The sequence below is a fragment of the Choloepus didactylus genome, chromosome 5 (assembly GCF_015220235.1).
Source record: "Choloepus didactylus isolate mChoDid1 chromosome 5, mChoDid1.pri, whole genome shotgun sequence".
NCBI classification, from domain to species: Eukaryota; Metazoa; Chordata; class Mammalia; order Pilosa; family Megalonychidae; genus Choloepus; species Choloepus didactylus.
Window position 1 is genome coordinate 34,372,883 of NC_051311.1, and position 20,928 is coordinate 34,393,810.

Below are 20,928 nucleotides of genomic sequence, written 5' to 3' on the forward strand. Positions count from 1 at the left end.
TCAACTGAGATACAGGAATTGAAACAACTAATGCTAAATAAATTCAGAAAGTTTAGGGAATATATGACAAAAGAGATGAAGCATATAAGGAAAACACTCGGCATACATAAGGTAGAAATTGAAAGTTTGAAAAAACAACTGGTAGAATTTATGGAAATGGAAGGCACAACACAAGAGATGAAAGACACAATGGAGACATACAACATCAGATCTCAAGAGGCAGAAGAAAACACTCAGGAACTGGAGAACCATAGACCTGAAATCCTACACACAAAAGAACAGATAGGGAAAAGAATGGAAAAACATGAGCAACGTCTCAGAGAATTGAATAACAACACGAAATATCTGAATGTATGTGTCATGGGTATTCCAGGAGGAGAAGAGAAGGGAAAAGGGGCAGAAGCAATAATAGAGGAAATAATCAGTGAAAAATTTCCATCTCTTATGAAGGACATGAATTACAGATCCAAGAAGTACAGTGTACCCCAAACAGAACAGACCTGAATAGGCCTACGCCAAGACACTTAATAATCAGATTATCAAATCAAGGAAGCTTGATAAGACTATTTGCGGATTTCTCAGTAGAAAACATGGAGGCAAGAAGGAAGTGGGGTGATATATTTAAGATACTGAAAGAGAAAAACTGCCAGCCAGGAATCCTATATCCAGAAAAGCTGTCCTTCAAATATGGGGGAGAGTTCAAAATATTCTCTGACAAACAGACAAGGACAGAGTTTGTCAAGATACCTGCTCAAGAGGAAATACTAAAGGAAGCACTACAGACAGATAGGAAAAGACAGGAGTGAGAGGTTTGGAACACAGTTTTGGGTGATGCTAGCACAGCAATGTAAGTACACTGAGGAAAGAGGACTGTGTGTATGGTTGAAAGAGGAAGGTTAGAAGCATGGGACACCAGAAGGAAAGAGGAAAAATAAAAACTGGGACTATATAACTCAGTGAAACCTGGAGGGCTCAACAAGTGTGATAAAATGTACAAATATGTTTTTTCATGAGGGAGAACAAATGAATGTCAGCATTGCAAGGTGTTAAAAATAGGTTGGTATTGGGGAAAAAATACAATCATTGCAAACTAGAGACTATAATTAACAGAAACATTGTATTATGCGTCCATTAATATAACAAAGGCAATAAACCAACACTAAATGCATATATGAAAGGGACATAAGGGAGCGGGGTATGGGACCCTTGGCATTGGTGATGTTGTCTGACTATTCTACTTCAGTTTAATGCTGTCTTTCCTTTTGTTGCTTCCTAACTGTCATTTTTTTTCTCTTTCTTTTTCCTTTTTTCTTTTGTTTCTCTACCTTCTTTGACTCTTCCTCCTTCTTTGTGGAAGAAATGGAGATGTCCTTATATAGATAGTGGTGATGGTGGTGAATACATAAATACGTGACTATACAGGGAACCACTGATTGTTTACTTAGGACGGAATGTATAGTGTGTGAACAAAACCATCTTTTAAAAAAATGAGTTGATGAAGAAACTTTGAGGACACTATATTGAGTGAAATAAGTCAGACACATAAGAAAAATATTGCAGGGTCTCACTGATATGAACTGATTATAATATGTAAACTCATAGATATGATATATAGGTTACCAGGATATAGAACAAAGCTAAAGTATGGGGAGTGGTTGCTTATTATGAGCAGAATGTTCAACTAGATTGAACTTAATGTTTGGAAATGAACAGAGATGACAGCAGCATGTTGTGAGAATAATTAACAGTGCTGAATGGTGTGTGAATGTGGTGGAAAGGGGAAGCTCAGAGTCATGTATGTCACTAGAAGCAAAGTTGGAGGTTAAAAGATGGGAATGTATAAAACAGTGAATCTTGTGGTGGGCAATGTCCGTGATTAACTGTACAAATATTAGAAATCACTTTAATGAGCCTTAACAAATGTATGACACTATAACTAGAAGCTAATAATGAGGGGTATAGAGAAAAAATATACCTCTTGCAAACTATACATATGGTTAGTAGTATTTTAACATTCTTTCATCAACAGTAACAAACGTACTATAGCAATACTAGGAGTCAATAATGGAGGGGGGTGGTTATGGGTATGGGAGTATTTGAGTTTCCTTTTGTTATCTTTATTTTTTTTCTGGAGTAATGAAAATGCTATAAAAATTGGAAAAAAATTAATTGTGGTGATGGATGCACAGCTGTATGATGGTACCGTGGGCAATTGATTGTACACTTTGGATCTTTGGATAATTGTATAGTATGTGAACAATCTCTAAAAAATGGGCAAAAAAGAAAGGCATTGTCTTTTGGGATCATGCTATGATAATAGCCAAATTTAATTTATCAAAATCTGAGAAATTTGGCATGATGTGGAAGATGAGAAAATTTCTGTTTGTATAGAAACGAGTGCAAGATATGGTGATAAAGAGAAAAGCCAAAGCCTTTTTTACGAGCGAGATAGAGTCTTCCAGTAGCAGGGAGTATCCTTTGGAGTCTTAAGGCCCCTTGTTGTCCATTTTAGGACTCTCTTACCCAGGCAAGTCGTTTCCAATATTTTTATTATGGAATCTTGTGGCTACTTTGGCTGGCGCAGGAATGAAGAGGACCACAGTCTCAACCACTCACTGTCTCTTCCCCCTCTTATCCTCACTTCCCTCTCAGCTCACCACCTTCCATTCCAAACCTAGGGTTCCGAAAATACAGGTATTGGAGTAGTAAAGTAATTTTCAAGCTATATATGTTAAATGATTGCTATAATAAATAAAACCTGGGAGAATAAAATGAATTGACAATATGTGAAAATGTTCAGAAAAAGTAAAAAGTGTCATAAAAATCTGGACACTATTTTTAGTTAATAAGAGTTCTCAAATTTTTTTTCTACCTCCTGAAGGGATGTAAACTCAGGGTATGGGAAAAATTATTTGCAAAAATCCTGTTTTACATTTGTATTTTTTTTAAAATGAACAAACTATGTCTTAATTTCCTTTAGAACTTCCTCATCATAATTAAATTTCAAAGCTTTTACTGTAAATCTCTTTGTAATATTTTCCCAAGCAAAACAAGGATAGACAAGAGCAAACACTACTCTGAAGTGGAGAGAGGAAAAAGGAAGAGGAAAATGGAGGGCTGAATTTGCTAAATCTTCTTTCGATGACTTAGATTCTAATTTTATGTTGATTTTCATTTACGTGGACTCTAAAGGGACATCTCAATTGTTTATATTTCATAATTAAAAATAATTTAAAAAATGAAATATTACTGAACTGATTAGTCAATAGATAGAACAATAGGCCAAGCTGAAAGATCTCAGAAAAGTTAAAACTACATTTGGAGATAAAGATCATAATAAGCTCTGTTCATTTCTACAATTGCATGTCATCAAGTCCCTTGAGGGTAGACTGAGATATGAATAGAATATTTAATTTCTAGTTCTCTAATGCAGTGAAACCCATAGAGTCACCCTTGAACAAGTAGTGTCCAGGGATCACTATCGTCATAACTGGGGAAAAGGCCAATGGCTTTCCCTCCACCTCACCAATAAAGAACTCATTTTGTGTGGACCTTCCATTGCAGTTCAATCCCCCTTGTTCTAGCCATAGTCCAGGCTCAAACTTGGTTTGTGTGGTCATGAAAGCCCCTTAATTTCTCCAGGTCTCAGTTCCTATCTCTTCACACTTCTTCCTTTCCAAAACTAGGTTTTCAATGTTTATGGTGACTATAGCCTACCATAAGAAATGTAATTTATATATAACATGATAAAAACTTACCAAATACAAATATAACAAACAGAATTCCACAACCCAATACTTCATTCTACTAGCTACAATGCTTGGGTATTTTTCTAATGCATTTTACTTTTTCAAACTGATCATGACCCATCAAATTAATTTCATAACCTTCTGAGGTGCCACAACCTACAGTATGAGAAAATGAATGTGCAAAAGAGTTGAAAAGTTTAAAGTGCTAAGGAGCTTAGAATCATGATTACAAGAGAGGGCATCCACTTTCATAAATGTGTTGGACTTTGGATCATTAATTGTGTCAGCTGACAGAGCAAATATTGGATGGCTAAACACAACGGCATGACTGGGCAAAGGGAGATTCTAGCTAAACTGTGTAAACTCAGACTACAGTGGTCAAAATTTAGCAAAAGACATTTTCTCTGGTGCCCTCCAAACACTTCCTCTCAGTGCCTCCCCGTACTCTCCTGATGATCTTTCTTCTCCACCTCCCATTTCTTCTCTCCAATCCAACACACACTCACACTCCCAAAGACGGTGTCTTCTGAAGCTAAATTTATTCCACACCTCAAGACTTTTGTTTGCACAGACAAAATTCATAAAGATGGAAAATAATTGGATGACCTAATTAGCACAAAGTGTTAAGTACTAAGTCAGTAGTTACTGCTCCTGAGTGTCTACATTTTAAAGGACTCCTAGAGGTAACACTTTTAAAACAAAAAATAAATAACTACTTTTGGACCCTGACATGCCTGTGAGTGACAGTTTTGGATGATATGCTATACGCAAGGCTCCTCCAGATCTATTACATGACTTCATCTATAAAGAGCCCTTGGTTGATTATTTGATCCTTGAGGACTCCAGTTCATATCCACATAATCTAAAGTTTAAAACTTTGATATACAAAATATTAGTTTGTAGCAACTTCTACAGACTTTGGTACTTGGCAAGGAAAATAAGAGAGTAAATATGACAGCATCCAGATCTTACATTCTAAGGGATGGAAGCCTGCCTGTTGATAAGGCAGTGCAATTATTTAGCTAAGAATCAACCAATAAACTCCTATATAAGAATTGCATTGTGAAATCATAAAATGTAGAAGCTAAAGGGATTTTAGAGACTATCCAAATCAGGAGATGCCATCAATGAGATCTGTGTACGGAAGCCTGATTTCCAGTCCAGTGTTTTCCCTAACACTACACCACCTTTCTGATATATCACTTGAAACCTCAGCCTGTTTTCCTCCCTCCTGAGTTTGCAAAGAAGTGTTCTGATTAGCATTGGCATAACTGGAAAAAGGAAATTGATCATCTAATAAATCTGTCCTGTCTCCAACAAGCCCAGTCTTTAAGTACACATGGCAATTTATTCAATTATCATCAATCTTTTTGCCGTATGATTTGTAGATGACAAGAAAAATAATACACATAAAAGTGGTTTTGATGCTTATGATGCTCACATATAAATATATCAACTCATCAAAATTTCTGAATTGAGCACCTAACAACAGACACTGCTCATGGATTGATAGCTGTACTATTTGCCATGTTTAGCCTTTTAATTCAAGTGATAAATACTATATTTGCTCCCATAGTTCCTTCTCACCCACACTGTTTTTTTAAAAGAAATATTTTACAGCTGAGAAGGAAATTATGCTGCTGGGTAGTATAACTTCCCCTCTTGGCAGATTGAGTGAATGTAAGCGGGAGAAGCTACCAGAATAATCAGAACATCAAGGTCATAGTAAGCATTTAAAAGTAATAGAACCCAATTTAAAATTGCTACAGGTAAGGTGTTTTGACAACTCTAACTTTTAATAAATGACTAGATGTATATTTAACAGAGACACGAATATTTCATTATTATTTCCCCCATTTCTGAGTAAATTTTTAAAATCTAAGATATTTTTTAGAGAAGTGTCGGTCTTTGAAATATCACAATCTGTATAAAAAATGCAAAGACAAATCTGTAAATGTACCACTTCTATTAAACCAAATGACCACGCTCTATAAGCTTTCGTGCTGCAGATAGTTATGGGAAAAAAAGTATGCCGCATTATTATTGTGGAATGCAGACTCAAGAAATGTGAATATGTGTGTGCATGTGTCTGTGAATGTTCATGTGTGTGTGTGTGCAGAAACCTCTCTAGTACCTGCTATATGTGATATTAGTCCTCCTTGCATTAGATCACACAACTAACTAGTGCCCAAACTTTCACCACTACTCCATGTAAACTCCTTGGTGGAGGTACGATGATGCCAAGGATAAGTCTGTGCTTTTGCAATGTCAGGGGCAGGATTTCTGCAATTCATACTAGGTATTCTGGAATCTCTAGAAGTCCATTCATGGGGTCCTGGGCATTGGATGAAATATAGATGTTAGCATACGGGTGATGGAACCAGAGGTAATTGTAGATTATACCTTGGAAAATTATTATATGCCTTAAGCTTCAGAAGTTTCCTACCCCCTGGAAGAGTAGAGAAATTTGTCTTGTTCTGACCCTTGGGCTAGAAGGTAAGAAGGAGACAGCAGTCCATACTACAAACATGTAAACCAGATGGTAGTTGGATCTCCCCTGCCCTTTCAGGTTTAATTAAGACAAGCTACAATATCTCTCTCATTCCTGGAGTAATTTCAAAATTCTCAGTAAGATTTCTTTCAATTCCCAGAGAAGATACATTCCTCTGCCCATGTTTGCTGGTGACTTCCTCTTTCTACTCCTGTCTCTTTTCCCATCATATTGAATGAGATACAAAAGTCACATTGAGTCAGATGTGAACCTCAGCTATTTTTGAGCTTTACTCTTCAGACATCCCAGCAGCCCCGTGATGAACAACCTGAAAAAGAGCTACCACCAACCCAAAGTCAGTACATTTCCCCTGGTCAAGAGAGAGACGAAGGAGCATCTGCAGTTCAAGGGCTTGACCTGGAAGCTTTTCAACAAGAAATGGCTTATCCAAGGCCTGGGGGTGAGCGTGGAGATGGTCCTGATGTCAAGGGGAAGAGTCTTCCAAATCTAGAGCCCATTAAAATGCCAGAAGCAGGTGAAGGGCACCCACAGGTCTAAATGAAGACAAGGTGAAGCCATGCAGGCTGTTCTTCTGGTGGAAATATGACTCTTAAAATTCTCTCAATAAAGTTTTACAATTTTCTCCAAAAAAGAACCCCACTCATACAAGCAGTTGTGGTGGTTTGGAGGTGTGTGTACTCCAGAAAAACATGTTCTTCAACCTAATCCATTCCTGTGCTTGTGAGCCCATTGTAAGTAAGACCTTTTGATGAGGTTACTTCAGTTAAAGCATGGCCCATCTCAGTCAGAATGGGTCTTACTCTTATTACTGGAGTCGTTTATAAGCAGAATGAAATTCAGACAGAAAAAGAGAAAGCCACAGATGGAGCAGCCAGAAGCTGAATATCAGTGGAACCTGGAAGAGAAGGGAGAGCACAGGAGACTCCACCATGTGCCTTGCCATGTGACAAGGTAAGAACCAAGGATCATCTGCCATTCAGCCCCAGAAAGTCACATACTTCAGGGAGAAAGCATCGCCTTGGCAATGACTTGATTTGTACTTTTTTCTTATCCTCAGAATTGTGATCCATTACATTCCTATTGTTTAAGCTATTCCCTAAACAATGCTCATTTGCTTGAGCAGCCAAGAAAACCAAAACAGCAGTTGTTAGTTTAGAAGACAGGGCTACCGAATTGAGGTGGAAGTTGCATTGCAGGGAGTAAGACAGATATCTTTGAATTGTATATTAGGCCTTGTTTTAAAACATTTTATTTCTACCTTACCACTAGGATTATTTTCCTGATCTTTATTTTCACATTGTGCTCACTATTTTGTTCTTCTGTAGCCCATTCCCTTCTTTTCTCTCTATTTACTCACCTCTCCTTTCCTTTCAGAGGCAAATCCAAATGTTTATTGCTTTCCACTCAGTGTGGCATAACCATTGCTGTGTTAATTGGGTCTTAGCATCTCACTTTCCATCTCAAGCAACTTCTCAAATTATTTTCCTAAAAAAGGAGCCTTCTCTAACTAAGAAAAGTTCTGGTTGCATCTTCAATAACTTATTTTTTTGTTTCCATAACAAAAGAGCTTGTAAGTGGAATTAGCATCAGCACAGAGTTTCATGCTCCACAATTCTATATATTCAAAAACCACATCTTCCATCACCTTCTACAAACATGTTTAAATGTACCAATTACATTATCTTTATTATCACATTATCATTCTTATCTAATCTCATTTGGTAAGAATCTTGACAGGAAACTTTCATGGCTCTGGGATTCCTCCCACTGAAAGATGGAGTCTAATTTCCCTCCCCTTAAATCTGAGCTGGTATTAGTGACTTGCTTGACCAACAGAATGCAGCAAATGGCATCCTGTGACTTCCAAGACCGGACCAGAGGAAGTCCTACAACTTCTGCCTGAGACTCTTGTAGAGGGCCCTGAGCCATAGTTATGAACTCTTGAGGGCCCACATGAGCACACTGATCAACAGACTGCGCTAAGCCCAGCCTTGAGCCATCCCCGCCAAGGTACCATCCAGATATGTGAGTGAAGATATTTTGGGACCCTACAGACCAGCATCACCAAGGAAACTTAGGGGATGCCATGCTGAGCAGAACTGCCCAGTTGAGATCTGAATAAAATACTCACCCACAAAATTATGAGAAATAGTAAAACAGCTCTTTAAAACCATGATGTTTGCAGAAGCTTGGTATGCAGAAATAAATAACTGAAACAGAAAGGCTTAGGGTCAACAATCTGGAAGGGCAGAGAATCTTTAAGCTGATTGTGCATATAAATATTCATAAATTTAATTTTCTGTATTAAAAATGGGGGAGTCCATGGAGCAGGTTCACATCCAACCTCTCTTCAAACCACTGGAAAGGAGGGAACAGTTATATCAGAGTATCGTGTACCCTCAGCCCCACATAAACAGATGTCCTGCTTTGAGGACATCTGGTTTCTCCTACCTCAACTATTCCTAATTTAATGGGAATATGGACATAGGCAAGGATGGGAGTTTGGAATTCTCAATCTCGTCCCTGGAGTCCTGGTCTTGTTTCTCTTGAAAGTTCTGAGGAGGGAAGAGGAAAACAACACTGGAGGTGCTGCTGTAAAATAACTTGGCATAGTCTTCCCCTTGGGGTCACCCACTCTGGGGAGAGGCTGGGCTCTGGAGGAGTGTAGCACTTGTGAATGCTCTCCTGAATCCCAGTGTCAACACTTGGTGATGACATTAGTGGCAACCGAATCAAAGGAAACTTCATGGGAACCCTATTTATGCCTGTATGACTCCGCACATGCAAAGATCTTGGGCCTATTCTGTGACTTAATGTCTTCATACATTAAATGGAGAAAATGGTGACCAATCTACCTCACAGGGCTGTTGTGAGGCTCAATAATATTATTCTAAATAATAAAGAATAACAAATATTCATTGAATGCTAAACACTTCACCTGAGTGAAAAAGCTCTATGAAATAAGTTTTATTATTGTAGGTGATTGAGTAGGAGCAGTAATGGTGGTATCAACCTGTGTGGGGGTTCTTATACAAATCCCCAAGGTCCTCAGGTAGTGAAATGATGCCATTCTGGCAGGCTGTCTATCTGCCTTTCTGTCTGGTGCCTTCCTACAAGTCCCAGTCCTCTTCTGTGTGGATCATAAGCTCCTAGGTGAGAGGGCTTCATAGCTCTATTCATTTTATATCCCTCGTAGTTTTGAGATGCAATTTGTCATATCTCTGCTTATTTGGTTAGCCATGGAGCCTTTCTTTCCCTTTTCCACTTCAATCTTTGCCTTACCCCCTGTGCCAGTTTGAATATAATGTGTCCCCCAAATGCCATTATCTTTGATGTAATCTTGTGTGGGCAGACGTTATGAGTGTTGATTAGATTGTAATTCTTTGAGGGTTTCTTTGGAATGTGCCCCACTCAGATATGGGTGATGACTCTGATTGGATAATTTCCATGAAGGTGTTGCTCTGCCCATTTGGGGTGGGTCTAAGTTGATCAGTGAAGCCATATAAATGAGCTGACATAACAGAAGGAAATCAGTGTAGCTGTGAGTGACATTTTGAAGAAGAGCTACTGCCAAGAGGGACAGTTTGAAGAAAGCACAGGATCTGCAGATGAGAGACAGTTTGAAGATGGCCATTGAAAGCAGACTCTTGCTCTAGAGAAGCTGAGAGAGGGCAAATATCCCAAGTGCAACTAAGAGTGACGTATTTGAAGAATTGCAGCCTAGAGAGGAACGTCCTTGGAGAAAGCCATTTTGAAACCAGAACTTTGGAGCAGACGCCAGCCACATGCCTTCCCAGCTAACAGAGGTTTTCCGGACACCATTGGCCATCCTCCAGTGAAGGTACCCGATTACTGATATGTTACCTTGGACACTTTATGGCTTTAAGACTGTAACTGTGTAACCAAATAAACCCCCTTTTATAAAAGCCAATCCATCTCTGGTGTTTTGCGTTTCGGCAGCATTAGCAAACTAGAACACCCCCTCTTCCTTCTCATTCCTCTTCTCCTCAGACATTCCACGGGAGCCTCACATACTTCCCTGTTCACTCTTTTTTTTTTTTTTTTTTGGTCAGGTTTTAAAACTTTATTTGCATATTTTAAAAATTGTACCTTCTAATAATTAAAGTCATTTGAACAACAAGAAAAATTGCTAAATATATAGAGACGAATGAAAATGAGAACACAACATACCAAAACCTATGGGATGCAGCAAAAGCAGTGCTAAGGGGGAAATTTATAGGACTAAACGCATATATTAAAAAGGAAGAAAGAGCCAAAATCAAAGAACTAATGGATCAACTGAAGAAGCTAGAAAATGAACAGCAAACCAATCCTAAACCAAGTACAAGAAAAGAAATAACAAGGATTAAAGCAGAAATAAATGACATAGAGAACAAAAAAACAATAGAGAGGATAAATATCACCAAAAGTTGGTTCTTTGAGAAGATCAACAAGATTCACAAGCCCCTAGCTAGACTGACAAAATCAAAAAGAGAGAAGACCCATATAAACAAAATAATGAATGAAAAAGGTGACATAACTGCAGATCCTGAAGAAATTAAAAAAATTATAAGAGGATATTATGAACAACTGTATGGCAACAAACTGGATAATGTAGAAGAAATGGACAATTTCCTGGAAACATATGAACAACCTAGGCTGACCAGAGAAGAAACAGAAGACCTCAACCAACCCATCACAAGCAAAGAGATCCAATCAGTCATCAAAAATCTTCCCACAAATAAATGCCCAGGGCCAGATGGCTTCACAGGGGAATTCTACCAAACTTTCCAGAAAGAACTGACATCAATCTTACTCAAACTCTTTCAAAACATTGAAGAAAATGGAACACTACCTAACTCATTTTATGAAGCTAACATCAATCTAATACCAAAACCAGGCAAAGATGCTACAAAAAAGGAAAACTACCGGCCAATCTCCCTAATGAATATAGATGCAAAAATCCTCAACAAAATACTTGCAAATCGAATCCAAAGACACATTAAAAAAATCATACACCATGACCAAGTGGGGTTCATTCCAGGCATGCAAGGATGGTTCAACATAAGAAAAACAATCAATGTATTACAACACATTAAAAACTCGAAAGGGAAAAATCAATTGATCATCTCAATAGATGCTGAAAAAGCATTTGACAAAATCCAACATCCCTTTTTGATAAAAACACTTCAAAAGGTAGGAATTGAAGGAAACTTCCTCAACATGATAAAGAGCATATATGAAAAACCCACAGCCAGCATAGTACTCAATGGTGAGAGACTGAAAGCCTTCCCTCTAATATCAGGAACAAGACAAGGATGCCCGCTGTCACCACTGTTATTCAACATTGTGCTGGAAGTGCTAGCCAGGGCAATCCGGCAAGACAAAGAAATAAAAGGCATCCAAATTGGAAAAGAAGAAGTAAAACTGTCATTGTTTGCAGATGATATGATCTTATATCTAGAAAACCCTGAGAAATCAACGATACACCTACTAGAGCTAATAAACAAATTTAGCAAAGTAGCGGGATACAAGATAAATGCACATAAGTCAGTAATGTTTCTATATGCTAGGAATGAACAAACTGAAGAGACACTCAAGAAAAAGATACCATTTTCAATAGCAACTAAAAAAATCAAGTACCTAGGAATAAACTTAACCAAAGATGTAAAAGACCTATACAAAGAAAACTACATAACTCTACTAAAAGAAATAGAAGGGGACCTTAAAAGATGGAAAAATATTCCATGTTCATGGATAGGAAGGCTAAATGTCATTAAGATGTCAATTCTACCCAAACTCATCTACAGATTCAATGCAATCCCAATCAAAATTCCAACAACCTACTTTGCAGACTTGGAAAAGCTAATTATCAAATTTATTTGGAAAGGGAAGATGCCTCGAATTGCTAAAGACACTCTAAAAAAGAAAAACGAAGTGGGAGGACTTACACTCCCTGACTTTGAAGCTTATTATAAAGCCACAGTTGCCAAAACAGCATGGTACTGGCACAAAGATAGACATATAGATCAATGGAATCGAATTGAGAATTCAGAGATAGACCCTCAGATCTATGGCCGACTGATCTTTGATAAGGCCCCCAAAGTCACTGAACTGAGCCATAATGGTCTTTTCAACAAATGGGGCTGGGAGAGTTGGATATCCATATCCAAAAGAATGAAAGAGGACCCCTACCTCACCCTACGCAAAAATTAACTCAAAATGGACCAAAGATCTCAATATAAAAGAGAGTACCATAAAACTCCTAGAAGATAATGTAGGAAAATATCTTCAAGACCTTGTATTAGGTGGCCACTTCCTAGACTTTACACCCAAAGCACAAGCAACAAAAGAGAAAATAGATAAATGGGAACTCCTCAAGCTTAGAAGTTTCTGCACCTCAAAGGAATTTCTCAAAAAGGTAAAGAGGCAGCCAACTCAATGGGAAAAAATTTTTGGAAACCATGTATCTGACAAAAGACTGATATCTTGCATATACAAAGAAATCCTACAACTCAATGACAATAGTACAGACAGCCCAATCATAAAATGGGCAAAAGATATGAAAAGACAGTTCTCTGAAGAGGAAATACAAATGGCCAAGAAACACATGAAAAAATGTTCAGCTTCACTAGCTATTAGAGAGATGCAAATTAAAACCACAATGAGATACCATCTAACACCGGTTAGAATGGCTGCCATTAAAGAAACAGGAAACTACAAATGCTGGAGGGGATGTGGAGAAATTGGAACACTTATTTATTGTTGGTGGGACTGTATAATGGTTCAGCCACTCTGGAAGTCAGTCTGGCAGTTCCTTAGAAAACTAGATATAGAGCTACCATTCGATCCAGCGATTGCACTTCTCGGTATATACCCGGAAGATCGGAAAGCAGTGACACAAACAGATATCTGCACGCCAATGTTCATAGCAGCATTATTCACAATTGCCAAGAGATGGAAACAACCCAAATGTCCTTCAACAGATGAGTGGATAAATAAAATGTGGTATATACACACGATGGAATACTACACGGCAATAAGAAGGAACGACCTTGTGAAACATATGACAACATGGATGAACCTTGAAGACATAATGCTGAGCGAAATAAGCCAGGCACAAAAAGAGAAATATTATATGCTACCACTAATGTGAACTTTGAAAAATGTAAAACAAATGGTTTATAATGTAGAATGTAGGGGAACTAGCAGTAGAGAGCAATTACGGAAGGGGGAACAATAATCCAAGAAGAACAGATAAGCTATTTAACATTCTGGGGATGCCCAGAAATGACTATGGTCTGTTAATTTCTGATGGATATAGTAGGAACAAGTTCACAGAAATGTTGCTATATTATGTAACTTTCTTGGGGTAAAGTAGGAACATGTTGGAAGTTAAGCAGTTCTCTTAGGTTAGTTGTCTTTTTCTTACTCCCTTGTTATGGTCTCTTTGAAATGTTCTTTTATTGTATGTTTGTTTTCTTTTTAACTTTTTTTTTCATACAGTTGATTTAAAAAAGAAGGGAAAGTTAAAAAAAAAAAAAAAAAGAAAGAAAAACAAGGGAAAAAAAAAAAAGATGTAGTGCCCCCTTGAGGAGCCTGTGGAGAATGCAGGGGTATTCGCCTACCCCACCTCCATGGTTGCTAACATGACCACAGACATAGGGGACTGGTGGTTTGATGGGTTGAGCCCTCTACCATAAGTTTTACCCTTGGGAAGACGGTTGCTGCAAAGGAGAGGCTAGGCCTCCCTATATTTGTGCCTAAGAGTCTCCTCCTGAATGCCTCTTTGTTGCTCAGATGTGGCCCTCTCTCTCTGGCTAAGCCAACTTGAAAGGTGAAATCACTGCCCTCCCCCCTACATGGGATCAGACACCCAGGGGAGTGAATCTCCTTGGCAACGCAGAATATGACTCCCGGGGAGGAATGTAGACCCGGCATCGTGGGACGGAGAACATCTTCTTGACCAAAAGGGGGATGTGAAAGGAAATGAAATAAGCTTCAGTGGCAGAGAGATTCCAAAATGAGCCGAGAGGTCACTCTGGTGGGCACTCTTACGCACACTTTAGACAACCCTTTTTAGGTTCTAAAGAATTGGGGTACCTGGTGGTGGATACCTGAAACTATCAAACTACAACCCAGAACCCATGAATCTCGAAGACAGTTGTATAAAAATGTAGCTTATGAGGGGTAACAATGGGATTGGGAAAGCCATAAGGACCACACTCCACTTTGTCTAGTTTATGGATGGATGAGTAGAAAAATAGGGGAAGGAAACAAACAGACAAAGGTACCCAGTGTTCTTTTTTACTTCAATTGTTCTTTTTCACTCTAATTATTATTCTTGTTATTTTTGTGTGTGTGCTAATGAAGGTGTCAGGGATTGATTTAGGTGATGAATGTACAACTATGTAATGGTACTGTAAACAATTGAAAGTACGATTTGTTTTGTATGACTGCGTGGTATGTGAATATATCTCAATAAAATGATGATTAAAAAAATAAAATAAAATAAAAAAAAAAAAAAAAGAAAATATGGCACTCTGATTAAACTGTATTTTACAGCCTGTAGGACATCTTGGGCTAGCTTTGCTTTTACTCTAGATTCACTGTTGTCCCACCCAGTTTCTTCCTTTACCAACATGGAAGTTCTTTCCTACCCTGCCAGCCAGAAAGGCAGATGGAAGAGGCAGGCGCCACCTTCATTGTCAGTAGTTCTTGATTCTTTGATGTGAAAAGAGGCAGCACAGTCATTTAAACTTGATCCAACCTCTCTACATCTTACCAAGTTAATAGATAAAAGAAGTAAAATAAGAAGGCAATGCTTGTGGAATGAACAGTGCCTACTGGCGGCCACACCTCATTATGCTTTGCCTGCTTGCTTCTCCTGTTCGATCATTTCTTTGGAAGGCAGTGGATTTTTCTTTTGCATTTATGTCTTCTTCAATTTCCACTTATTGAATTTCTCAATCTCAGCCATATCAGGTTTGTCAGACGTGGTTGTAGAGGAAGCCGAGCAAGGCGAGTGAGCGAGAGAAGTCCAGTTTGCACAGTGTTTGCCGCCAAGTGTCCTCCCCTGTTCACTCTTGCACTTGCCTTATGTACTGTGTGGTAGTTCTTTGATCAGTTTGGGGGTCTGGAGATTATCTCCATGCTATGAATATGGGCTCATTGATGTCAGAGATTATTAAAAACCCTCTTGCAATTTTCAGATGCTTGACCACCATGCTGGAGAAAAATCAGCACTAAATGGACACTTTCTGAAATGCTGTAAAACAAAATGAATGAAATGGGAGCAATGTCCAATAGAAGGAAAAGCTCCACATAGAAACTGAGAAGACCTGGTGCCAACTCTCAATCTCCAAATAGCTGAATGACCCTGGGCTAACTTTGGAAAACCACCTGCAAAATGGTAGGTTTAGACTTTGGGATCTAAAGGTACTCAAAGTTATTGGTCATTTCTTCATCTCAATTTATACTTTCTTTTCTTTCTACCTCTCTTTCCCCTTCCTTTTTTCCTTCCTTCTCCTTGCCTGTACCTTAACCCTGTACCACACTAACTAGTGGGAGATCTTTATATTAATTCTCTATGGAAAAGCTCTACCTCATTTTCATCTGAAGAAAAAATTAAAAACATACAGACACAGAATTCAGAATGTCAATGAACAAACCAAAAACAAGCAAAGGAGCTGGGTGTGTGAGTGTGTGCTGTTTGTGTTTAGGAATATAGGTGTTTGCATGTAAAATAAATGAAGTTTGATCTTAAACCTGAGATGTTGGTTCAGCTTCATGCCAAGGGTGTAGTGAGCAAAAGATAAAAAGATGGCTGGTGCAGGATTCTACATCAACACACAGACCCAATAACAAAAGTGGTCTCTGCAGAAACCAGAATAAATGAAGACTACCTGGACTCTTTATGAGCAACCTGAAAAAGACTTTATATGACTGTTGCAGTTTGCTAAGCTGCTGAAATGCAATATACCAGAAATGCATTGGCTTTTACAATGGCGGTTTATTCATTTACAAATTTACAGTCCTAAGGCCATTAAAATGTTCAAATTAAGGCATCAACAGGAAGATATTTTCTCTGAGGAAAGACCAATGGCATCCAGGGTTCCTCTGTCACATGGGAAGGCACATGGTGACATCTGCTAGTCCTTCTTCTCCTGGTTTTGGTTTCAAAATGGCTTTCTCCAAAATGTCTCTGGGCTTCTGTCTCTTTTAGCCTCTCTCCAAGTGTCTGGGTCTGTGTTGGCTTTAAGCTCTCTTAAGGACTCCAGTAAACTAATTAAGACCCACGTTGAATGGGCAGGGTCATATCTCCATGGAAATAATATAATCAAAAGGTCCCACCCACAATTAGGTGGGTCACATCTCTGTGGAAACAACCTAATCACAAGATCCCACCCACAATAGGTCTGCCCCTACATGGCTTTCCTGGGGTACATTAACAGATTCAAACTTGCATGATGACCTATAGGAAGACTGAATTTAATAGAGTTTCATCTACAACTATTATTGGCCAAGGCTGCTCAATAAAGGTTTTATAAAGGGGGAACCCTTATGCACAGAAGAACTAATTTTGGAGCATTATTTTTTAAGCTATTTCTAAATGAATAAGAATACTGTTCTCAGAATTTGCAGAGCCATATTAAAATGGTATTTCTTCTAGATAAAATTCATTAATAGCTATGTTCACTGAAGAGGAAATTTGAAAACAAAACAAAATGCAACTGTTTTGTATGCACAGGCATACCTTGGAGATATTGTGGGTTTGGTTCTAGACCACTGCAATAATGCAAATATCACAATAAAACAAGTCATACAAATTTTGAGAGGGTTCCAAGTGCATATAAAATGTTATCTGTGCAATAGCATTATGTCTAGAAAAACAATGTACATATCTTAATTAAAATATTTTATTGCTGAAAATATGCTAATCAACATCTGAATCTTCAGTGAGTTATAATATTTTTGCTGGTGGAGGGTCTTGCCTTGATGTTGATGGCTGCTGACTGATCAGGGTGGTGGTTGCTGAACGTTGGGGTAGCTGTGGCAATTTCTTAAGGTAACAATGAAGTTTGCCACATCAATTGATTCTTCTTTTCATCAAAGATTTCTCTCTGGCATGCAATGCTGTTTGATAGCATTGTACCCACAGTTGAACTTCTTTCAGAATTGAAGTCTATCCTCTCAAACCCTGCTGCTGCTTTATCAAATAAGTTTACGTAAAATTCTAAATCCTTTGTTGTCATTTCAACAACATTCACAGCATCTTCACCAGGAATAGATTCCATCTCAAATAACCAATGAGCAACTCCTCATCTATTCAAGTTTTATCAAGAGACTGCAACAATTCAGTCACATCTTCGGGTTCCACTTCTAATTCTACTTCCTTGCTATTTCCACCATATCTGTGGTTCTTTCCTCCACTAAAGTCTTGAAACCCTCAAAGTCATCCAGGAGAGTTGGCATCAACTTCTTCCAAATTTCTGTTAATGTTGATATTTTTAACTCCTCCCATGAACCATGAATGTTCTTAATGATATCTAGAATGGTGAATCCTTTCCAGAAGGTTTTCAATTGACTTTGCCCAGATCCATTAGAGGAATCACTGTCTATGGCAGCAGCTATAGCCTTACAAAATGTAGCTCTTAAATAATTACACTTGAAAGTCAAAACTACTCCTTGTTCTGATCTATATTTCGTAAACAATTTAAGTCATACAGTTTGTTCAAATACCATAATTACATGGAACTTTTAATAGGAAGTGAGACCTGGTAAGTGTGCATAGATTAGTCTAAAATAGTGACACATCCCAAAGTAATGGACAGAGAATAAAAATATATATGCAGGGCCCCCTGAGGAGCTGGGGGAAAATGCAGAGGTGTTGGGCTTCCTCACCTGGATTGTTGCTGATGCTCTCACAAACATTGAGGACTGGCTGTTTGATGTGCTGAGCCCTTTATCATGGGACTTTGCCCTTGTGAAGCTTGTTACTGCAAAGGAGAGGCTAAACCTGCTTATAATTGTGCCTAAGAGTCTCCCCCTGAGTACCTCTTTGTTGCTCAGATGTGGCCCTCTCTCTAGCTAGGCCAACTTGACGGGTGAACTCACTGCCCTCGCCACTACATGGGATCTGACTCCCAGGGGTGTAAATCTCCCTGGCAATGTGGCATATGACTCACAGAGATGAATCTGAACCCCACATCATGGGATTGAGAACATCTTCTTGGCCAAAAGAGGGATGTGAAATGAGATAAAGTTTCAGTGGCTGAGAGATTCCAAATGGATTTGAGAGGTCACTGTGGTGGGCAATCTTATGCACTATACAGATAACCCTTTTTAGGTTTTAATGCATTGGAACAGCTAGAAATAAATACCTGAAACTATCAAACTGCAACCCAGTAGCCTTGACTCTTGAACATGATTGTATAGCAATGTAGCTTACAAGGGGTGACAGTGTGATGGTGAAAACCTTGTGGATCACATCCCTTCATCCAGTGTATGGATGGATGAGGAGAAAAATGGGGACAAAAAACCAAAAGAAAAATAGGGTGGGGGGGATGATTTGGGCGTTCCTTTTTACTTTCATTTTTTATTATTTTCACTTTTTCTGGTACAAGGAAAATGTTCAAAAAATAGATTGGGGTGATGAATGCACAGCTATATGATTGTACTGTGAACTATTATTGTACACTTTGGATGATTATATGGTATGTGAATATATCTCAATAAAATTGAATAAACAAACAAACAAACAAACAAAATTACTCCTTGCTCCATGGCCTGCAGAATGGATGTTATGTTAGCAGGCATGAAAACAACATCTGTCTCATCGAACATCTACATCAGAGCTCCTGGGAGACCAGGTGCATTGTCAATGAGCAGTCATATTTTGAAAGGAATCTCTTTTTTCTGACCAGTAGGTCTCAATAGTGGACTTAAAATATTCAGTAAACCATGTTGCAAACAGATGTGCTGTCATTCAGACTTTGTTGTGCCACTTATAGAGCACAGGCAGAGCAGATTTAGCATAATTATTAAGGGTGCTAGGGTTTTCAGAATGGTAAATGAACACTGGCTTAAACTTCAAGTCACCAGCTGTGTTAGCCATAACAAGAAAGTCAGCCTGCTCTTAAAAGCTTTGAAGCCAGGCATTGACTTCTCCTCTCCAGCTATGGAAGTCCTAGACGGCATCTTCTTTCAATAGAATGCTGTTTCATCTACACTGAAAACCTGTTGTTTAGTGTAGCCACCTTCATCAATTATCTTAGCTAGATCTTGTGGATAACTTGCTGCAGCTTCTATATGAGCACTTGCTGCTTCACCTTGAGCTTTTATATAGAGGGAAAGCCTCTTTCCTTAAACCTCATGAACCAACCTCTGCTAGCTTTAAACTTTTCTTCTGCAGCTTCCTCACCTCTCTCAGCCTTCAAAGAATTGAAGACAGTTAGGGCCTTGCTCTGAATTAGGTTTTGGCTTAAGGGAATGTTGTGGCTTGTTTGATCTTCTAACCAGACCACTAAAACTTTCTCCATATCAGCACTTTCTTATCACTTCTGTGTTTACTGGAGTAGCACTTTTAATTTCCTTCCAGAATTTTTCCTTTGCATTCCCAGCTGGCTAACTGACAAAAGGTTCTTGCTTTTGGCCCATCCCAGCTTTCATCAAGGCTTCCTCACTAAACTTAATAATTTCTGTCTTTTGATTTAATGTGAAAGACACGTGACTCTTCCTTTCACTTGAACACTTAGAGACCATTGTAGGGTTATTAATTGGCCTAATTTCAATATTGTTGTTTTTCTGGGAATAGGGAGGCCCTAGGAGACGGAAAGAGATGGCGGAGCAGCGGGTCGAAGGAGCAGTCAGAGCACACACATTTATTGATTAAGTTTGCAGTCTTATACGGGCACAATTTGAGGCACCCCCAAACAATTACAATGGTAACATCAAAGATCACTTATCACAGATCACCGTAACAGATATAATGATAATGAAAACATTTGAAATGTTGCAAGAATTACAAAAATATGAGACAGAGACCTGAAATGAGCACACGCTCTTGGAAAAATGGTGCCAACAGACTTGCTCAATTCAGGGTTACCACAAACCTTCAATTTGTAAAAATTGCAATATCTGAGAAGCACAATAAAGTGATGTGCAATAAAACAAGGTACACCTGCACTCCTAGTTTTGTAATAAAACATCTCTGGAGAAAGAATGATCAGCTATGAAGCCAGTTACACTATGTGTATTTACCATAGAGCCCAGTGTTGAAAAGCAAGTTTTTTAAAAAAATGGTAGAGGCAGATAAATATTTGATAGAGGTTGGAGGGAATGAGGAAAGTCCAGCTTTAGCCAGGATATTTGTTTTCCTCTTAAATACATTACACTATTCATAAAATTAAATTTCAAAAAAGATAAAATCTTGATAAAATGAGGCATATTAGGAACAGCCATTCATCTAAGACTTTTAGCCAGAATGCACTGAGACCTTGGCAAATGGTTACAGCATTGTTTTTCTTTGCAAAATATTAATATTAAATGTAGATATCATGCATAACAAACATGATAAATGTTTGCTTTATTCATCTGTGTGTAGAAGCTTTATAAATTGTTTTCTTTATTTGTTGTATTTGTCTTGCATTTTGCCATTTTTTCTCC

General features: G+C 38.4%; 2 protein-coding genes across 4 annotated transcripts in view; one reads left to right on the top strand and one right to left on the bottom strand.

Moving 5' to 3' along the window:
- DPP6 (dipeptidyl peptidase like 6) overlaps positions 1-20,928 on the bottom strand; it is a 1,366,335-nt gene that overhangs the window by 1,000,763 nt on the left and 344,644 nt on the right. The gene's annotated exons all lie outside the window — the stretch shown is intronic.
- On the top strand, positions 6,124-6,798 carry LOC119534730 (P antigen family member 3-like). The gene is made up of 2 exons (XM_037837342.1): positions 6,124-6,135; positions 6,541-6,798. Exons 1-2 carry the CDS (start codon positions 6,124-6,126, stop codon positions 6,796-6,798), a joined length of 270 nt encoding a protein of 89 aa, XP_037693270.1.